Source organism: Canis lupus, chromosome 31 (genome assembly GCF_003254725.2).
Source record: "Canis lupus dingo isolate Sandy chromosome 31, ASM325472v2, whole genome shotgun sequence".
Classification (NCBI taxonomy): domain Eukaryota; kingdom Metazoa; phylum Chordata; class Mammalia; order Carnivora; family Canidae; genus Canis; species Canis lupus.
The window spans coordinates 35,691,354-35,713,085 of record NC_064273.1 but is presented as its reverse complement, the minus strand read 5'-3'; the positions used below and the strand labels follow the sequence as shown (position 1 = coordinate 35,713,085).

The 21,732-nt window shown below is 46.0% G+C and overlaps 1 protein-coding gene across 4 annotated transcripts in view; it reads right to left on the bottom strand.

The window, feature by feature from the left end:
• Positions 1 to 9,359: 9,359 nt before the first annotated feature.
• MX2 (MX dynamin like GTPase 2) overlaps positions 9,360 to 21,732 on the bottom strand; it is a 33,444-nt gene continuing 21,071 nt past the window's right edge. For 3 of the 4 annotated variants that reach the window (XM_035709327.2, XM_025462037.3, XM_035709328.2), the window contains 7 exons: positions 19,203 to 19,281; positions 15,075 to 15,197; positions 14,633 to 14,774; positions 13,618 to 13,776; positions 13,076 to 13,152; positions 11,572 to 11,826; positions 9,360 to 10,411 (listed from right to left, as the gene is read on the bottom strand). In XM_035709327.2, the coding sequence (XP_035565220.1) occupies positions 10,181 to 10,411; positions 11,572 to 11,826; positions 13,076 to 13,152; positions 13,618 to 13,776; positions 14,633 to 14,774; positions 15,075 to 15,197; positions 19,203 to 19,281 (1,066 nt within the window). In that variant the 3' untranslated portion in view covers positions 9,360 to 10,180. The other variant, XM_035709330.2, reaches the window with a different exon arrangement.

Here is a 21,732-nt window from a genome sequence, read left to right as displayed (position 1 = left end):
GCACACTTGGGTTGTGTTAAGCTGCGGAGATCTCGAGGTGCTGTTGCAGCAGCCGGCTTATCCTGAGAGAAGGTGGGCCCTGCATTCAGCCCCTTGCTCCCACCCTGCTGGGAGGCCCGGGGTGGTGCACCTTGCCCTGTGGCCCCAGAAACTGTGTTCCAGCGTTAACCCCCGGAGCCTAGGAACGTGACCTCATTTGGAAGTAGCATCTTTGCAGATGTCATCAAGTTACAGATCTCAGGATGAGGTCATCCTGACTCAGCCTGATTACCGGTGTCTATAAAAGAGAAAGGAGAGGGACACTTGACCTGAGAGACCCAGAGGAGGCCATGGAATAAGGGGCGGAGATGGGGCTGACACAGGGGCCAGGCACAGAAGGCCAAGGACGCGGTGGCCACCGGCAGCCAGGGGAGCCACCTGGACAGGTTCTCTGCTCCAGGAGGAGCCAACTTTGCCAACACCTTGGCTTCAGACCTCCAGGCTCCAGGCTGTGAGAGAGCAGATTTCTGCAGTGTGAAGCCATCCAGTTCATGGTCCCCCCATGATGCTGGGACCAGGCCTGAGCAACCTCCCTGTGTGCTCACACCTGAGCTTGGGGGTTCATCCCCAGGTGGCAGATGAGAAGCTCTGGTTGAGGCCATGCATGTGTGTGTGTATGTGTGTGTGTGTGTGCATGTGTGTGCATATATGTGAAGTGAGGAGGCTCTGAATATGCGATTAATGGAATAAATATTAAATATGAGACTTTCTTTTTCTCAGACTTTATTTTCACAACAGCATTATAATTTGAAGGCTCAGAAACAAACAAACAAGGAATCAAGGACAGTGGGTCTTCTCAGCAATGCTACCAACTATTTGTGTATGTGACCCGACTCATAAACCAAGGGGAAATTATGTACAATGAGTCCAAATTACCCAAAAAAAAAAAAATTAAAGGACACCTGAACTGAGACTCGTATTTTCTCTTTCATACGCTCTTTTCATAACTCTCAGCTTTGATATTGCAAACATTCTCTAAAACCCAGGACATTTTACAAGACAAGGTTCTCCAATTTTGCCACTTCAGTTCAAGACAGTATCAGAAGAGGAATTTGGCAAGATGACGAAATGAAAGGCATCCAAATCAGAAAGGAAGAAGCACAATAATCTCTGCTCAAAGATTATGACTTTATATGTGGAAACCCACAAATAAACCCACTACACACACACACATACACATGCAAACTTGTTAGGATTAATGAACAAATTAGAGAGTGCCAAAATACAAAACTGACACATGAAAGTCAGTTGCATTTCTTTGCACTAACAATAAATGATCTGGAAAGGGAATGAAGGAAAACAGTTCCACTTAGCCTCAAAAAGAATAAATTACTTAGGATTTAGCTTAATCACAGAAGTGAAAGACATACAGACTGAAAACTACACAACGTTGCTCAAAGACATTAAAGGAGACACAAATAAATGGAAAGGCACCCAATGTTCATGGATAGCAAGATTTATTTTTTTGTATATTTTTTATTGGAGTTTGATTTGCCAACATATAGGACAATGCCAAGTGCTCATCCTGTCAAGTGCCCCCCTCACTGACCTTCACCCAGTCACCCCGTCCCCCTGCCCACCTCCCCTTCCACTACACCTTGTTCATTTCCCAGAGTTAGGAGTCGCTCATGTTCTGTTTCCCTTTCTGATATTTCCCACTCATTTTCTCTCCTTTCCCCTATAATCCGTTTCACTATTTTTTATATTCCCTGAATGAATGAGACCATATAATGTTTGTCCTTCTCCAATTGACTTACTTGACTCAGCATAATACCCACCAGTTCTATCCATGTCGAAGCAAATGGTGGGTCTTCGTCGTTTCTAATGGCTGAGGAATATTCCATTGTATACATAGACCACATCCCCTTTATCCATTAATCTGTCAATGGGCACCGAGGCTCCTTCCACAGTTTGGCTACTGTGGCCATTGCTGCTATAAACATCGAGGTGCAGGTGTCCTGGTGTTTCACTGCATCAGTATCTTTGGGGTAATCCCTAGCAGTGCAATTGCTGGGTTGTAGGGTAGTTCTAGTTTTAACTCTTTGAGGAACCTCCACACAGTTTTCCAGAGTGGCTTCACCAGTTCACATTCCCACCAACAGTGTAAGAGGGTTCCCCTTTCTCCGCATCCTCTCCAACATTTGTGGTTTCCTGCCTTGTTAATTTTCCCCATTCTCACTGGTGCGAGGTGATATCTCACTGTGGTTCTGATTGTATTTCCCTGATGGCAAGTGATGCGGAGCATTTTCTCATGTGCCTGTTGGCCATGTCTATGTCTTCCTCCGTGAGATTTCTCTTCATGTCTTTTGCCCATTTCGTGATTGGATTGTTTGTTTCTTTGTTGTTGAGTTTAATAAGTTCTTTATAGATCTTGGATACTAGCCCTTTATCTGATAGGTCATTTGCAAATATCTTCTCCCATTCTGTAGGTTGTCTTTTAGTTTTGTTGACAGTTTCTTTTGCTGTGCAGAAGCTTTTTATTTTAAGTCCCAATAGTTCATTTTTGTTTTTGTTTCCCTTGCCTTCATAGATGTATCTTGCAAGAAGTTGCTGTGGCCAAGTTCAAAAAGGGTGCTGCCTGTGTTCTCCTCTAGGATTTTGATGGATTCTTGTCTCACATTTAGATCTCTCATTCATTTTGAGTTTACCTTTGTGTATGGTGTAAGAGAATGGTCCAGTTTCATTCCTCTGCACGTGGCTGTCCAATTTTCCCAGCACCATTTATTGAAGAGACTGTCCTTTTTCCAGTGAATAGTCTTTCCTGCTTTGTCAGATATTAGTTGACCATAGAGTTAAGGGTCCATTTCTGGGTTCTCTATTCTGTTCCACTGATCTATGTGTCTGCATTTGTGCCAGTACCACACTACAAAGTACAGCTTGAAATCCGGCATTGTGATGCCCCTGGCTCTGGTTTTCTTTTTCAATATTCCCCTGGCTATTCGGGGTCTTTTCTGATTCCACACAAGTTTTAAGATGATTTGTTTCAAGTCTCTGAAGAAATTCCATGGTATTTTTATAGGGATTGCATTGAATGTGTAAATTGCCCTGAGTAACATTGACATTTTCACAATATTAATTCTTCCAACCCATGAGCATGGAATACTTTTCCATCTCTTTGTGTCTTCCTCAGTTTCTTTCAGAAGTGTTCTCTAGTTTTTAGGGTATAGATCCTTTACCTCTTTGGTTAGGTTTATTCCTAGATATCTTACGATTTTGGGTGCAATTGTAAATGGGATTGACTCCTTAATTTCTCTTTCTTCAGTCTCATTGTTAGTGTACAGAAATGCCACTGATTTCTGGGCATTGATTTTTGTATCCTGCCACACTGCTGAATTGCTGTATGAGTTCTAGCAATCTTGGGGTGGGGGTCTTTTGGGTTTTCTATGTACAGTATCATGACATCTGCAAAGAGGGAGAGTTTGACTTCTTCTTTGCCAATTTGAATGCCTTTTATTTCTTTTTGTTGCCTGATTGCTGAGGCTAGGACTTCTAGTAGTATGTCGAATAGCAGGGGTGAGAGTGGACATCCCTGTCATGTTCCAGATCTTAGGGGAAAGGCTTCCAGTGTTTCTCCATTGAGAATGATATTTACTGTGGGCTTTTAATAGATGGCTTTTAAGATGCCAAGGAATGTTCCCTCTATCCTTATACTTTGAAGGGTTTTAATCAAGAATGGATGCTGTATTTTGTCAAATTATTTCTCTGCATCTATTGAGAGGATCATATGGTTCTTGTTTTTTCTCTTGTTGATATGATCTATCACATTGATTGTTTAACGAGGATTGAACCAGCCTTGCATCCTGGGGATAAATCCCACTTGGTCATGGTGGATAATCTTCTTAATGTAGTGTTGTATCTTATTGGGTAGTATCTTCTTGAGAATTTTTGCATCCATGTTCATCAGGGATATTGGTCTCTACTTTTTTTTGGTGGGGTCTTTGGTTTTGGAATTAAGGAGATGGTAGCATCATAAAACAAGTTTGGAAGTATTCCACCCCTTTCTATCTTTTGGAATAACTTTAGTAGAATAGGTATTGTTTCTTCTTTAAACATGTGATAGAATTCCCTTGGGAACCCATCTGGCCCCGGACTTTTGTGTCTTGGGAGGCTTTTGATGACTGCTTCAATTTCTTCCCTGGTTATTGGCCTGTTCAGGTTTTCTTTTTCTTCTTATTCCAGTTTTGGTAGTTTGTGGTTTTCCAGAAATGCGTCCATTTCTTCTGGATTGCCTAATTTATTGGTGTATAGCTGCTCATAATATGTTTTTAAAATCATTTGTATTTCCTTGGTATTGGTTGTGATCTCTCCTTTTTCATTCATGATTTTGTTAATTTGAGTCTTTTCTCATTTCTTTTTAATAAGGCTGGCTAATGGCTTATCTGTCTTATTAATTCTTTCAAAGAACCAACTTCTGGTTTTGTTGATCTGTTCTACAATTCTTCTGGTCTCTATTTCATTGAGTTCTGCTCAAATCTTTATTAACTCTCTTCTGCTTGGTGTAGGTTTTATTTGCTGGTATTTCTCCAGTTCCTTTAGGTGCGAGGTTAGATTGTGTATTTGAGTTTTTCTAATTTTTTGAGGGATGCTTGTATTGTGATGTATTTCCCTCTCAGGACTGCTTTTGCTGTATCCCAAAGACTTTGAATGGTTGTATCTTCATTTTCATTAGTTTCCATGAATATTTTTAATTCTTCTCTAATTTCCTGGTTGACCCATTCATCTTTTAGCAGGATGCTCTTTAACCTCCACGTGTTTGAGTTTCTCCCAAATTTTTTCTTGTGATTTAGTTCTCGTTTCAAAACATTATGGTCTGAAAATATGCAGGGGACAATCCCAATCTTTTTTTAAAAGATTTTATTTATTTATTCATGAAAGATACACACACGCATAGAGAGAGAGAGAGAGAGAGGCAGAGACACCGGCAGAGGGAGAAGCAGGCTCCACGCAGGGTACCCGATGCGGGACTCGATCCCGGGACTCCAGGATCACACCCTGAGTCAAAGGAAGGTGCTCAACTACTGAGCCACCCAGGCGTCCCGACAATCCGAATCTTTTGATATCAGTTAAGACCTGATTTGTGACCCAGTATGTGGTCTATTCTGGAGACAGTTCCATGTGCACTTGAGAAAAATGTGTATTCAGTTGCTTTTGGATGTAAAGTTCTGTAAATATCTGTGAAATCCATCTGGTCCAGTGTATCATTTAAAGCTCTTGTTTCTTTGGAGATGGTGTGCTTAGAAAAATCTGTCATTTGCAAAAAGCACCATGTTGACGTCTCCCAGTATTTGTGTATTATTATCTAAGTATGTCTTTACTTTGGTTATTAATTGATTGGTAAAATTGGCAGCTTCCACATTAGGGGCATAAATATTCATGATTATTAGGTCCTCTTGTTGGATAGATCCTTTAAGTATGATATAGGTCCCTCTTCATCTCTTACTACAGTCTTTGGGATAAACTTTAATCTATCTGATATGAGGATTGCTACCCCTGCTTTCTTTTGAGGACCATTTGAATGGTAAATGGTTCTCCAACCTTTCATTTTCAGACTGTAGGTGTCCTTAGGTCTAAAATGAGTCTCTTGTAGACAGCAAATAGATGTGTCTTGCTTTTTTATCCAGTCTGAAATCCTGCATCTTTTGATGGGATCATTAAACCCATTCACATTCAGAGTTACTATTGAAAGATATGAATTTAGTGTCACCATAATACCTATTCAGTCCCTGTTTTTGTGGATTGTTTCTTTGGACTTCCTCTTTCTTTCTTTCTTTCTTTTTCTTTTTTTTTTTTTTTTGGACTTCCTCTTTCTTTTACAGAGTCTCCCTAAATATTTCTTTCAGAGCTGGTTTGGTGGTCACATCTTCTTTCAGTTTCTGACTATATTGGAAGCTCTTTGTCTCTCCTTCTATTCTGAATGAGAGCCTTGCTGGATAGGGTATTCTTGGCTGCATGTTCTTCTCATTTAGGACCCTGAATATAACCTGCCAGGTCTCTGTGATGAGGTCTGCTGTTAATCTAATACTTCTCCTCATATAAGTTAGGGATCTCTTGTCTCTTGCTGCTTTGAAGATTTTCTCTTTATCTTTGGAATTTGGAAGTTTCACTATTAAATGTCGAGGTGTTGAACAGTTTTTATTGATTTTAGGGGGGGATCTCTCTATCTCCTGGATCTGAATGCCTGTTTCCCTCCCCAAGTTAGGGAAATTCTCAGCTATGAGTTGTTCAAATACACTTTCTAGTCCTCTATTCCTTTTGGCGCCCTCTGGAACTCCAATTCTACATAGATTTTTCCTTCTGAGGCTGTCATTTATTTCCCTTAGCCTTTCCTCATGGTCTTTTGTTTTTCTTTTTTCCTCAGCTTCCTTCCTTGCCATCAACTTGTCTTCTATGTTGCTCACTCTTTCTTCCACTTCATTAACCCTGGTCGTTAGGACCTCCAGTTTGGATTGCATCTCATTTAATTGACTTTTCATTTCAGCCTGATTAGATCTAAATTCTGCAGTCATGAAGTCTCTTGATTCCTTTATGCTTTTTTCCAGAGGTACTAGTAGCTTTATATTTGTGCTTCTGAATTGGCTTTCTGACATCGAATTGTAATCCAAATTCTGTAACTCTGTGGCAGAGAGTACTGTTTCTGATTCTTTCTTTTGTGGTGAGTTCTTCTTTCTAGTCATTTTTCTCAGCGCAGAGTGGCTGTATGAGCCGGCTGAGTCAAGAATATCAACCACGACCTAAGTAAATTTCACCCTGGATGATACTGATTAAGTCAGAGAGCAGAAATTGAAAACAAAGATCAGACCAAAATAAAAGGACCACTAAAGTGAAAAGCAAATTTTAAAACAAAGTAGTAAAAAATAAAAGGCCAAGAATTCCAAAGAAGAAGGAAAAAAGAAGAAAGAAAAGAAAGAAGAAAGAAAGAAAGAAGAAAAAAAGGAGAAGAATAAAAGGACTGGGAAATGGTGGTGATGACGAACTTGTAGTGGAGAGAGAATGTAGTCTACCTGAGGGGTTCTAGAGGGTGATCCTCTTGGTTCTGAATATATTAAGATCTGTATGTTAGAAGATGCTAAAAAAAAAAAAAAGAAGAAGATGCTCAGTCCCAAATTTATATAAATCAGACATACTTATAGAAGACCCCACCATTGACCACTAAACATAAATGAGATAAAAGAGGGGGGCAGAATGGGAATGAAGAGAGAATAGAATTTCACAGAATGAACCAGCACGGCATACCACTTGGTTCTGGGTGCATGCTGGTCATGTTTTAGAAGGCATTAACGTCCACCATTGTAGAACAAAATGACGCAGAGAAAACAAAAAACACAAAACAAAAAAATCATATCTTGTATATCTCCCCAAATTGAGTATGTTGAAGAGAATCTAGAAGTGGAAAATATACCTAAGACCTTTAACTGTAGAAATATGAAAGTCAAAAAGGAAGAAACTTAAAAATGTAGAGGCGGTAAAATATTGTAGTTAAGGCAGAAAAAGAGAAAGAAAAATTGGAAATTCAGTCTGATAGAAAAACGAGTTGTACTGGAAAAAGGGGGAAAAAAGGGAGGAGTGCCCTCTGGTTCTATGTACTGTATATAAGTCCCTCGACTTCCATGGAACTTTCCAGCGCTGCTCCCCCGAGAACTTGCTCTTCCCCTGTCCTTCCAGCTGGTCTCTGGGGGGAGGGCCTGCTGTGCTCTCAGGTGTGTGCACCTGGGGGAGCTGCCCACCCCCCTGCAGGGTGCCGGGCTCAGTGGGAGCTGTTGACCCCCGGAGGCCTCTGTCCTCTGGCAGCCCCGCCCCTCCCAGGCACAGGGTGACACCAGGAGGGACAACAGCACTGGCGGCGGCCAGGTCCCCAGGCCTGGAGCCAGCTCCCCCAGTAACCACCTGCAGCTCCCAGTCCGCACTGGCCTGGATGCTCCGGGGGCGGGGGCGCTGACCTGCACAGCTTGGGGGCACCTGGCGGCAGGAGCGTCCTCGCTGTCCTGTGCCCTCCCTGCCTCTGCCCGTCCTGGGGGGACCGCAGGATGGGGGGCCGTGTCCCCGGCCTCTGGGATCCGGGGCCTTCGCTGCTGGACTCGCGCTCCAGAAGGCAGCAGGGTGCAGCCCCCTCCCCCGAGCCCCGCTGACCCACTGGCTTCTCCCCAAGGCCCCGTGGGGTGCGCGCTCCAGCCATTTCCCGAGATTGGCCGCGGTGTGGGTGCGCTCTCCCCTGCGCGCCCCTCCTCTCCTGGTAACCCCGGGAGCCTGGGGGCTCCACCGCCCCCCCCCCCCCCATCCTGCCAGAGTTCCCTGCTGAGAGCCTTTCCCTCGGGAAGAATCCGGGGCGGATTGTTAAAGTTCCTGCTTCCCCGGGGGTCTCTCCTGTCCTGAGGCTCCCAATGCCCCCCTTAGCCCGGCTTCAAGCGGGGGCCCCTCTCCTACTGGATTTTTTCCCCCCACTTTCCTACCTTGTTAGAAGCGCAAACCCTTCTCTCTGTAGCGTTCCGGATGTCCTCTCTTTAAATCTCAGGTCAAATTCATAGGTTTTCAGGATGATTTGAGAGTAGTCTAGGTAAGCTGGGGGGGGGGGGGCAAGTGACTTGGGGACCCTACTCCCCTGCCATCTTCTCCAACCCCAGATAGCAAGATTTAATATCATTCAGTTGCAAATCCTACCCAAAGTGACCTCCAGAGTCAATACAATCCCTATTAAAATCCCCATGACATCTTTTGTAGAGAGAGAAAAACCCACTCGAGGGTTCACGTGGACTCTCAAGCTACCCTGAAACAGGCAAAACAATCTTGAAAAAGGGGAACAAAGCTAAGGACGTGTACACCCTGAGTCCAAAACATAGTACAAAGCTACCGTTATCAAAACGGTGTGGTTCTGGCCTAAAGACAGACCCAGGGCAGTGGACTAGAATGGAGAGCCCAGAAATAAACCCCCATATATATGGCCAAATGATCTTTGACGGGGGTGCCAAGGCCAATGGGGGAAGGACAGTCTCTTCAACAAAAGGTGCTGGGAAAGCCAGACATGCATGTGCAAAGGGATGAAGTTGGACTTGTCTAACACCATATGACACCTGCCTCCCCAAGTATCAAAGGACAAGGTGTTAGAGCTGGCTGCAAGGGTGCTTGAGGTGAGGGCTGCTCTGTGGACCTAGGAAGTACGGAAGAAAGACGTGTTTGATGGAGAGGGAAAAATTGCTGGCATTTTGGAACACCTGCTTTGTTACAGGTGTTTTGCAGAAATGGTTCCACTTACCCCTCCTAAAATTCCTCTGAACTAGGTACTGCTTAGCATGACAAAGCACATCCTCCAATCTCGAGATGGCCACTGGTGTGAAGCTCATCATTTTATTTGTTTGTTTTTTTTTTAATGATTTTATTTATTTGAGAGAGAGAGAGAGCACAAGTAGGGGGAGCAGCAGGCAGAAGGAGAAGCAGACTCCCCACTGAGCAGGGAGCTTGATGCAGGACTCGATCCCAGGACCCCAGGATCATGACCTGAGCCAAAGATAGATGCTTCACCAACTGCAGCCAGGTGCCCATTTAAAAAAAAAAAATGTTCTTCCTTATTAAACGTCTCTTCAAGACTTAACATAGCAATGGGAGCTCCCTGCAGCCAGGGGAACGGTACACATTAAAACCGGTATCACTCAGGCTCATTTCTCCTGGGGGCTGGAAACACGATGACAGTCAACAGTGGGAAGCAGGTGACACTGCCTCATACCACCAAAGTCTGAATTTAAGCCATAGCGCCCGTCTCCATCATTCATTTGTTCAGCGAGATACCATTTATTAAGGGGCTCCTGTGTACCAGGTGCCATGCAAGATCCTGGAAATGCCAAAGAACAGTAGGATCCTGACTCCCCACCCCTCTGGGGTCCTACAATCTAACAAAGAATGAGAGCAGTATTTGAGAAGGCTCAAGGACTCAGAGCCACCTCTTCGGGGAGGTCAGAGGTGACAGCCCCAAGTGAGTGCGGACTTCAGATACAAACTCTGGTGCTGAGCACAGTACAATGAAAATGGACACCGGCGAGAGCAGGAAAGCCTGGTTCCACATGAAAAGCCACTTCTTGTCCCCTTCACAGGGAAGGCACATAAGAAACCGCCCCCCCCAAAGCATTGCTGCCCCTCCATGGACCTGCCCCCTTTAACTGAAGAACATGTAGAGTGCGCGCCGCGCCTGAGCCAGCCGGTAAATTTTCTCCTTGAGGAATCTCCTCTTGGCAGAGGTGTCGGCGTGCTCCTGAAGCAGCCAGGAGTACTGCTCTTTCTCCTGTAGTATCTGCATCATGGCTTTCTGCAAGCAACTGCCGTTCTCTTGGAGCACAAAATACTGAATTATGAATGGGATCTGGTTGGCGAGGCGTTTGCTGGTTTCCTGGAAGAAAGGGTGGGAAGGGTTAGCTGGTGGGGTCTTGGTCTGTGTCTGCAGGGAGGCCTTGGGATTCTTGGATGCCTGGGTAATTGCTTCAATAGGTCCTGGTGGTCCCGTGCACCCCACTCCAGGGGTCAGCGTCGAACCACGGGAAGGTTCTATCTGGGCAGCCGTAGATCTGCCACCGGGTATCCTCTCGGGCCCTCAGGAACCCACCTGGCAGGCTAGCAAATGCACAGCACACTTCTGAACATCCCAGCCTTCCTGGGAGCCCTGCCCGTCTCCCCCCTCCACCTCCACTCCACCTCCTCAGGGAGACCTCCAGGCCCTGCGATCCCCTGGCCCCTTTTGGGAGCCGATCGGGACCGACTTTAGTGCCCACCTCCTTCCCTGTCTGCATAAGTAGGTCCACTTTGCCTGGCAGCTGGACCTAGAGAAGGCTTCAGAATGGGCGCCCGGGGGGCTCAGTTGGGTCAATGTCTGACTATTGATTTTGGCTCAGGTCATGATCTCAGGGTGGTGAGATCGAGCTCCACATGGAGCTCCACGCTCAGCGAGGAGTCTGCTTCTCTCTCTCTCTCTCCTTAAAACAAATACATAAATCTTAAAAGAAAGAAAGGTCGGGAGTTGGGCTCCTTTGCAGGCTAAAAGCTATCTTCCTTCCCATGTAGCCCATATTTCTGTCCGTGGACAGAGGTTTGGAAACCCTGGAGGTGAGCAGGTCCCGGGATCCAGGGAAAGGAAGTTTCGTTCCTGTTTCGTGTTGCTGGTGAGTCTGAGGCCCCGGGGGCCTTCTGGACATCAAGGAAAGCTATGTCACAACTAGCAAAGTCAGTGCTTCTTGTATCCGGCTGCATTCTGCTCATAGCAATTTTGTAACTCGTGCATAACATAAAATATAAAGATCTCTGTGGTTGGAATTCGTGTTGAGTGCGTGCTTTGCCACATACAAAACGTGACCCCCAGATTCCCAAATGAATGAAAAGTTCCCAGAGACAAGGTTCCTGTAAAACTCTAAAAGAGACGATGTGTGAGCACCTGTCAACGCAGAAGGGGCTTCATAGCCGGTGGCAGCCCTTCCTTCCCTCGCCCAGTGAGGCAGCTGTCAATTGGGATGCCCGGTTCACGGGGCAAACACCCAGGCCACTGACCTACACGCTTACCAAGAAATACGCATTCAGGTGCACCCCGATCTCATCATTGGATGACATCGAAGGCAGATCTTTCGGGAAAGGAAATTTCAACTGAAGATCCTGCGCAGCCTTTCCCGCTGGGTTGAAAACCTCCTTCCGGACCTTCTTCAGAACCACGCTGTAAATCTGGTCTTGACAGTAAACCAGCTGCTCCATTCTGAACTGAAGTCGGATCAGATTTTCTGCGGTTTCTGCCTGCCTCGTTTTTATGTCTTCAATCTTGTTCTGGTTGGATAAGAAAGAGAAGACGCGTTACTTCTTTTCTCCCTCTGGTTGGTTTTTTTTTTTTTTAAAGATTTTATTTATTTATTCATGAGAGACACAGAGAGAGAGGCAGAGACACAGGCAGAGGGAGAAGCAGGCTCCATGCAGGGAGCTCAACGTGGGACTCGATCCTGGGTCTCCAGGATCACGCCCTGAGCTGAAGGCAGATGCTCAACCGCTGAACCACCCAGGGATCCCCTCCCTCTGGTTGTTTTAAACCTCGGAGGAAGCACTATCATGTTGAGACAGAACTGAATATAATTTAAGGTCACCGAAGGCCTGCAATGTTATATGGTGACTTTGAGGGGCCCCCAGCAGCCCGCGCTGGTGTCCTCAGCTGTCCTGTGACTCGATTGACATCTGTGCTTTCCAGAAACCCCATGACTCCCGCGTCACCCCCACAGTCAGAGGCATTCTGGGAAGGGAAGGGATGACGTGGTGGAGAAGAGACCCTTCTTGCAGTCAGGAGCATTGTGGGGATCGCCCAGGAGCTAGTCACTGAGGCCCGGGAAGAACAGGCTGCTGGCCTGGAGAAACGGTGGTCCAGGACCAGGCCTGTCGCCCATCCCCCGGTGAGGCACCCAAGGGCTCAGATGCAGCCCCTGGGAGAGGCAGAGAAGTCAGAAGTCAGACTGAGTTTTCGCCAACTGGCCAAAGATGTATAAAAGGACACATTCAAGCTATTATCGGAAAATGGGAGAAATTCTTTTTCCTGCTCACCTGGGCTGTGGAGTGAGATTCAGATCCACGTTGGGCAGAAGAGGGTCTTTATCTAGAGCTCAGGGGGGAAGCTGGACGCCCCTGGCTTCCCATTACTGAGAGGGGAATCTGAGTTATTTACGTGGAAACCCACCCAGCTGTGGCAATATTGTTAAGTCCAGCTTATAAAGATTTAGGAGTAGGACTAGTGGAAAATTCTGTCCTTTGTAGTAGAAAGAGAGGCAAAGAACCGGTCAGTCCCCGGGTACAGTCGGCTGCTCAGACCACGACCCCCGAGCCTACATCCTGCTGTACTGCAGCAGGTCCTGCGGAAACACAGCTCAGCCGTGTGCTTTGTTCGGCTCTCCCAGGGAGTGCGGGCGAAGCCTGCAGCCACAACCCCGGCCTCGCATTTCTGAACGACGGTCAGTATCCCACTTCTCTCAAAGGCTAGACCCAGATAAAACAGGCAGCAGTACGGGGAACGAGCGCGAAAACCGTGGGTGCTTACCTGGATTGTTTGACTGAGGTTGGAAAATACGCTAAAATGTTTCTTGGCTGTGTCGGTGAAAGCTTGCCAGACAATTTCTGACCAAAGGAAGAACAAAGCATCACCAAGCTGCAAGCAGGAATAAAATGGGCTAGAGACGCAGGGAGGGTAAGTCATGGTACGTGGACCCCCTTCCAACACTGAGCTCCCCAGATCTACAGACTGAGAGAGGAGGAGGGGACGGTACATTGTCCCAGGGAGACCCAAAATCCACCACCACCCAGAACCCACCACCCACCCCGACCAGGTCCTAGCAATTTCCTGATCTTTCCTGGAGTGTGTGTTCTCTCCAGGTCTAGCATCTGACTATACCGCACATGGCTGCCTAGAGGGCGAGGAATAACTCGACAACGCTCCTGTGCACTCTTGTCTTCCCCCCAAAATGGACAAAGAAGATCTTCATGGTTTGTTTGATCATTGCATCCTGATCCTCCCTCCAAGGCCTTGAGCCCTACGGAAGGTACTAGGCTGACACGTGAAAGGCACGCATGAGCGCTCCTCACCAATAGTCTTCCGGAGCATGGTGAGCGCGGGCTCCACCAGCTGTTCGATGTATTGGTGCACTATGGTCTCAAATGTCTTGTAGTTGACAAATCCAAGAAGTTCTTTGCCGCGATACTGCTTTTCGTATACTGAGACTTCTTCAGAAACGATATTTTTAACTACAACGTAAAACAAACCACCAAGGTGAATTCCTTTTTTTTTTTTTTTTTTACCAAAGTGAATTCCAATAACTCCACAGACATTTCAAAAACAGAAACTTTTTTTTTTTTTAAATTTGAGTCTTGCTTACCCACTGTACCCTAAGGCACTATTTCTAGGTGGAGTTTTTTGTTTTTTTTTGTTTTTTTCATAATGAAAAAAAAAAGGTATGGTCTGATAATGCTAGTTTAAGAAACAAAATTGTTATCCTATGAAAACGGGTTGCAGTTGAGGGTCGTCACACTGAGAGATGAGTTTCGAGTTTGTAACTGGTGGGAAGCACCGGATGAGTTCAATGAAAAGAGAAATTTAAATATTACGGTGGCTCCTGCAGATCTCTCAAGGACACGTCCAGGCTACAGTTGGACCCTGAGTTCATGGATGTGAACAGTGTTTTTATCAGGTGCCTAAGCAAGGATACAACACACACACACACACACACACACCCTCCAGGCATCTAGGCTGTAGCAGATGCAACTTCACTAGGCAAGGCAAGGAGATCTTCTCAAACCACAGAGCTCTTCGGTCTTGCATCAGGGGTGAAGACAGACAGAGGAAGGCAGATGGCGTGAGTGGAAGTGTCTAGCCTCAAAACAAGGAGGCAAGAAGGGGGTTACAGGTGGTGGACTTGTCTTTTGATGAGGCCAAGGCTGGGAAGCAGTTCTCGGTTGCTGAGGGGCCCACGGTGTCCCGTGTGGGTGGGCACGCTCAGCTGTTTGCACACCTCCTATGTGCCAGAAGTGGCCTCTGGTCTTGGTAAACGTGACACTGTGTTTCGGGGAGACATTTGTGGGGGAGCCTTGTCCCAGGACGTACCTTTTTGGGTATTGGCCGTGAGCACGAGCGCCCAGTGTTCAAACTCCTCCCGGATTTTGTTGTATAAGCGAGTCTCATTCTTCTTTACGATTTCTTCTCCCTCTATTAGCTTGTCAATGTCCTGATTAAACAACTTGATTTTCTGAAAATGAGATAAAGTCATCAACCTGTGCTGGAATCGCATTAAAGAGCTGGGACCTGCCTGGGGCAGCAGCCTGTGGGTTTGGGGGGGAGGTGTGTGCTACAAGAATGTCCGGTCAGCCACCCAGCCACCCAGCCACCCAGCCACCCACGATGGGGTCATCGTCCAGGCAGGACAAGTGGAGGGCAGCTCCCTGCAAATGAGGGCTCCCGGTGCGCCACAGGCAGGGACCCACAGAGGGCCATCTCCAGAGGTGCGGGGCCACCAAGGGGATCACGAGGGGTCCCCGGACATCCTCACCTCGATCAAAAAGAACATCTTATCGGCTTCATTGCTGGGGATGCTGTCTCCACACTGGTGCAGCTCGTCTGTCGCCCTCTGGTGGCTCTCCCTTATTTGCTTTTCTAACAACGGGAGCGATTTCTGAAACAAAATGAGAGCAAACACTGAAACTCTGCAGCTTGATCAAACGGGCCACAGGTTTCTTAGGGACATGGGTAGCATCCCATGGGAAGGGATTCACGGGGATCCCGAGTTTCTATTATCGTGTGAAGCTTGTTGAGACGGGCTCCTGTTAAAGAGCCCGAGGATGGCTTTGCACGCAACGGCTGTGCACTTCGGCTTGAGCCATCCAGTGTTGGCATCTGTTGGCCACTGGAGTGGGGAGGACTCTGGGGGGGGCAGGTTTTGGGTTGGCGGGGTGCCCTGTATTTAGAGACCAAGCAGGGGCGCCTGGGTGGTGCAGTCGGTCTTGCCTCTGACTCTTGGTTTGGGCTCAGGTCGTGATCTCAGGGCTGTGAGAGGGAGCCCCAGGTCAGGCTCTGTGCTCAGTGGAGCATCTGCCTGGGGATCTCTGTCCCCTCCCCACCTGGGTGCCCTCTCTCTACAATAAATGAATAAAATCTTTAAAAAAATTTTGGGGGGATGCCTGGGTGGCTCAGTGGTTGAGCCTTTGGCTCAGGGCATGATCCTGGGGTCCTGGGATCGAGTCCCATGTTGGACTTCCTGCATGGAGGCTGCTTCTCCCTCTGCCTGTGTCTCTGTGTCTCTCGTGAATAAATAAATAAAATCTTAAAAAAAAAAGTTTAAAAAAATTTTGGAGAACAAGTACACTTGAATATAGTGTAAGCTTTCCTTGGTAAAATGTTCTTTTGGTGATAATTTGAGTATAAACTGATAAACATTAAAAAATAAAATAAAATCGGGAAAAAAAATAAAATAAAATAAATAAACTGATAAACAGGGACACCTCAGTGGCTCAGCGGTTGAGTGTCTGCCTTCAGCTCAGGGCGTGACCCCGGTCCCGGGATCGAGTCCCGCATTGGGCTCCCCACAGGGAGCCTGCTTCTCCCTCTGCCTGTGTCTCTGCCTCTCTCTGTGTCTCTCATGAATAAAGAAATAAAATCTTAAAAAAAAATAAACTGATACACGATGCTATGGTAGAGGATATGTCATGGATGTGGTGCCAGGCTGGCTATTGTCCTTGATGGGGGGACAGAGGACTAGCTGAGGACAAGGCACATCGACAAGTCCTCGAAACAGGCAGAGGGACCTTCCTCTATGGACTCAGCTGCCTGGATGTTCATACTTCTCTAAGGGCAGAAGGCAACCTCAGCCCGACCCCCAGGAGCCTGTAGATCTACTTTAAAATATAAAAATTCCTTTAGAAATGTCCTTTATCTCTAAACCCCCAAGATACGTGTTGACGATCATCCCCAAGCACACGGCCCACCGATACACATCTGAAGGGTCTCATGCCTCAGATTTATTAGAGGGTAATCAGTGACCTTTGCCCAACAATAGCTGCCCCTCAGGGTCCTGGAAACCTTGCTTCCAAGCTTCCTTCGAGAGGATGCCATCTTCAAACCCCTCCCGACTCCCAGGTGTATAACCAGCCTCCCCTCACAGGCCCGCCTGGGGCAGCCGCTCTTCTGGTCCACTGGCTTCCATAAAACCCCCATTCTGCACCAAAGATGCGTCCAGAATTCTTTCTTGGTTGTCGGCTCCAGGCCTCACCTCATCCAACCTCACCTAATTCCAAAACATCATCAGTCCTAAAAATCAATGATGCCAATGCTAAGGAAGAGGAGGAGGAGGAAGGGCAGAGAGGTCCTTGGGCCAAGCAGCATTCTGCACCCTCCACATCTCAGCTAAGCCCCTCACTGCAGGACAGAGCGCACGTGGCTTTAGTGCCTCTTTGTTTTACAAGAGAGGAGCCTGAGGCTTGGAGAGGCTTAGTGCCTGATGCTGTCACCGAGGGAGGGAGTGGTGGAGTTCGTTCTGATGCACACCCTGCCCACAGCCCATGCAGGTGACACAGGCCTGGGTGACCAGCGACCCCAGCTTCCACTTCGGTGAATGAGGTCACTGCAGCCAGCTGGGCAGGAGGAGGAGTGCCTTGGGGTTTTTTATTTTGTTTTGTTTTTCTTAAAGCCTGCAAGAAACTTTAGTTTTTTACATTTTTAAAAATTTAAATTCAATTTGCCAACATATAGTATAACACCCAGTGCTCATCCCATCAAGTGCCTTGGGGTTTAGGGGCAGTTTGTGGATTAGCATTCCAAGGCCTGGTAAAATGCTGATGAAGATGGATGACACCAGGAGGTAATAAGGTCTCAGGGTGCTTTTGTCTGTTTGTTTGTTTTCAGGCAGTTTGAATCTATAGTTTCAGATTTAACATTTAACCTTTAACATGCTAAATGTTTCCCTGATATTTCAAATGATCATTATCCTAATGGTCTCGTTATGGATTTTAAAAATTCACTTTAAAAATATTACAGATGTAAAATTAAAGTTTTACTGTAAAATATGTAAATGCTGATAAATATATTGCCAAAAATAGTTATCAAAATGCAGTGTCTTGAAATCTCACAGAGGAAGGCACAGACACGGCCAACAAGCACATGAGAAAATGCTCCGCATCACTTGCCATCAGGGAAATACAAATCAAAACCACAATGAGATCCCACCTCACACCAGCGAGAATGGGGAAAATTAACAAGGCAGGAAACCACAAATGTTGGAGAGGATGCAGAGAAAGGGGAACCCTCTTACACTGTTGGTGGGAATGTGAACTGGTGCAGCCACTCTGGAAAACTGTGTGGAGGTTCCTCAAAGAGTTAAAAATAGACCTGCCCTACGACCCAGCTATTGCACTGCTGAGGATTTACCCCAAAGATACAGATGCAATGAAACGCCGGGACACCTGCACCCCAATGTTTATAGCAGCAATGTCCACAATAGCCAAACTGTGGAAGGAGCCTCGGTGTCCATCGAAAGATGAGTGGATAGAGAAGCTGTGGTCTATGTATACAATGGGATATTCCTCAGCTATTAGAAATGACAAATACCCACCATTTGCTTCAATGTGGATGGAACTGGAGGGTATTATGCTGAGTGAAGTAAGTCAATCGGAGAAGGACAAACATTATATGGTCTCATTCATTTGGGGAATATAAAAAATAGTGAAAGGGAATGGGGGGGGAAAGGAGAGAAAATGAGTGGGAAATATCAGAAAGGGAGACAGAACATGAAGACTTCTAACTGTGGGAAACGAACAAGGGGTGGTGGAAAGGGAGGTGAGCGGGGGGTGGGGTCACTGGGTGACGGGCACTGAGGGGGGCACTTGATGGGATGAGCACTGGGGGTTATGCTATATGTTGGCAAATTGAACACCAATTAAAAAAATATGTAAAACAAAAAACAAAATGCAGTGTCTTCGTAAAAGCAAAGTTTCTATCAATTAGATGAGGCTGTCTTTTGGACAGGGATATGTCTTTTGAAGCCCTCTTCTGCAAACTAAGAGGGTTCCACTGGAATTGGGGCTCCTCAGAGTATGTTCCCTGGATCACCTGGGAAGTTAGGAATGCAAAATCATTGCCCCCACCCCCTAGATTTACTGGTTCAGAAACTTGGATGGGGACCCAGAAATCTGAATTTAAATAAGCTTTCCAGGTGACTCTTGTGTGTGCAGTTTGAGAACCACTGGTCCCTTCCAACCAAACACTGTTGGGAGTATGTGTTTCCTGGCTCAGAAGAATTCCTTGCTTTTGTTTGACCTGCTGCTAAAATAACTGGCTATTTCATTTTCAAGGTCAACAAAGTGTTAACCAATATATTGCAAAAGGATATCTTTGCTAAGTCAGTGTTCATTCCTCTTACCCTTCTAAACCGGCTTACAGTTTCCCTCCTTCCCTTGCTACTTCTCCAAATGGACTGATTCAGCAATTGGCTTCAACATCACACAGCGGTTGCTTCCAGGTTTTGGAAGCTCTACTGGGAACCTCTGCCCATGAGTGATTTGGTTTTCAGAATGTGCTGGTCTCGTGGCGTGTGTGGGCAGCTCAGTGGGTGTCTCAGCCATCTCATGATGGAGGGACTTGGCTAGGCTGTCATTTTTACAACTCAGGATCCAACCCGCTGACTCACATTGATGTGCAAGATGAGCTCCTTGGTAAGTCTTTCCGCCAGACAGGGCACCGTGGCCTTTCCTTCCTCCAGGAGAGCTCTGAGACAAGACAGGAGACACAGGCGTTCAGGAAAGATGCTGGTCTTGATACTGTCAGGGAGACCTCGCTGACACAGAGTCGGGAGGCCAGAGGGGGAGATCCCATGCCACGCGACTGTCCAAGAAGTGTCACTGCCGGGCCCAGCAGAAGACTCAACAGGGGACAAGCATCAACTACAGACCCCAGCAGGAAAGGATGTGGTGCACTGCCTCTCCTGCAAGCAATCGACCGCCCTTGCAATTCAGCCAAGGAAAAGCCATCAGCACTATAAACGCTTGCGTTTCTCCCGTGGACCGAGTTCAAAAGAGCCCGATTTCCTCCATCTTCTCCATAAAATAACATTCCTCTCCTTTGTTGGACTTGCCTATGGTTTTGCCAGAGTTTGTTCCCCGCAAATGGCAACTCTCTGTTATTGCCAAATAAATTCGCTTTTGCTAAAAAAAGAATTCACTGTTTTATTTCTAAGATCCACAACCTATATGCTCATTTTTCCTATTCTGGGCTTTATCAGCTCCCTGCAGTGACACATGCCATCAGAAAAGCCACGTAGTGCATTAGAAATACAAGTGCTAAAAAAAAAAAAAAAAAAAAAAAATACAAATGCTAATGATGGCTTAGCCCAAACCTAAGCAAGCATGGTGCTAGAGAGTTACATTTCTTTTCTTTTTTATCATCTCAATAAACTCACAGGGTAAGGCGTTTTTTTACCTACAGGAAAACAAAACAAACTTCACTTCATAGAGGATAAGTGACTTGCCCAAACTAGTATTTTCTTTCTTGTAACAAGTAATTATTTCTGAATAGCCAAATCAATCTTGATGAAGAAGAAGAAAGCTGGAAAAAAAAAAAAAAAGCTGGAGGCATTATACTTCCTGATTTCAAATATATATATTACAAAGCTACCGTAATTAAAACCATATGGTGCTCGCATAAAGACAGACATACAGACCAACAATGGAAGAGGACGGTGAGCCCAGAAATAAACCCTCACACATGCAGTTAACTGGTCTTTGATGGTGGGAAAACCTCTCTTTGCTGTATGATGATGGGATAACTGGACAGCCACGTGCAAAAGAATGCAACTGGATCCATATGTTACACTATTACACAAAAGTGTGACTGAAGGCTTGAATGTAGGAGGTGCCTGGGTGGCTCAGTCAGTTAGGCGTCAGGCTCTTTCTTGATTTCAGCTCAAGTCATGATCTCAGGGTTGTGGGACTGAGCCCTGTGCTGAGCATGGAGCCTGCTTAAGATTCTCTCTCCCTCTCCCTCTGCCCCTCCCCTGCTTGCACTTACACATGAGCTCTAAAAAAAAAAAAAAAAAAAAAAAAAGACTTGAATTTAAGATCTGAGATTGTAAAACTTTCAGAAGATGGGTGCCTTGCTGGCTCAGTCAGTTGAGTGTCTGACTCCTAACTTCAGCCCAGATCATGATCTCAGGATTGTGGTATTGAGCCCCACATTGGGCTCCACACTCAGTGGGGAGTCTGCTTATCCCTCTCTCTCTCTGCCTCTCCTCCCTTCTCATGTTCTCTCTCTCTCTCAAATAAAGTCTTGGGGAAAAAAAACTCTTAGAAGAAAACATCAGGGGAAAATCTTCATGATACTGATCTTGGAAATGATTTCATGGATATGGCACCAAAAATACAATCAACAAAAGCAAAAACAGGTAAGTGGGTTATATCAACTAAAAAGCTTCTCCAGATCAATGGAGACATCCAACAAAGGGAAAAGCAACCTCCAAAATGGGAGAAGGTACATGTGAACTGTATAACTGATAAGGTGCCAGTTTCCAAAATATACAGAGAACTCCCACAATTCAACATTGACAACAACAATAAAACCCTAAAAACCCAATTAAAAATGACTCAATACTTGAACAGAGGTTTCTTCAAAGAAGACACCCAGAGGGTCAACAGGGACATGAAAAAATGCCCAACACCACTCGTCATCTGGAGAATGCAAATCAAAAGCACCACTTCACATCTCTTAGGATGAATGTTATCAAAAAAACCCCACAAGTGTCAGCAAGGACGTGGAAAAACTTGAGCCCTTGTTCACTGCTGATGGGAATACAAAAATGGTGGAGCCGCTGTGGAAAGCAGTGTAGACATTTCTCAAAAAATTGAAATATGGAACTTCCATATGATCCAGCAATCCCACTTCTGGGTATTTATCCAAAATATCTGAAATCAAGATCTCAAAGAGCTATTAGCACCCCGACGTGTGTTACAGCGCCATTCACAAGATGTGGAAACCACCTAAGTGTCCACGGGTGGATGAAAGGATAAAGAAAATACACACAAGCAGGACATTCTGACATCGGCTACAACAGGCAAGAATCTTGAAAATATTACGTGGAGTAAAATAAGCCAGTCACAGAAGGGCAAATACTGTCTGATGGCGCTTACATGATCTGTCTACACTAGCCAAACTCCTAGAACCAGAGA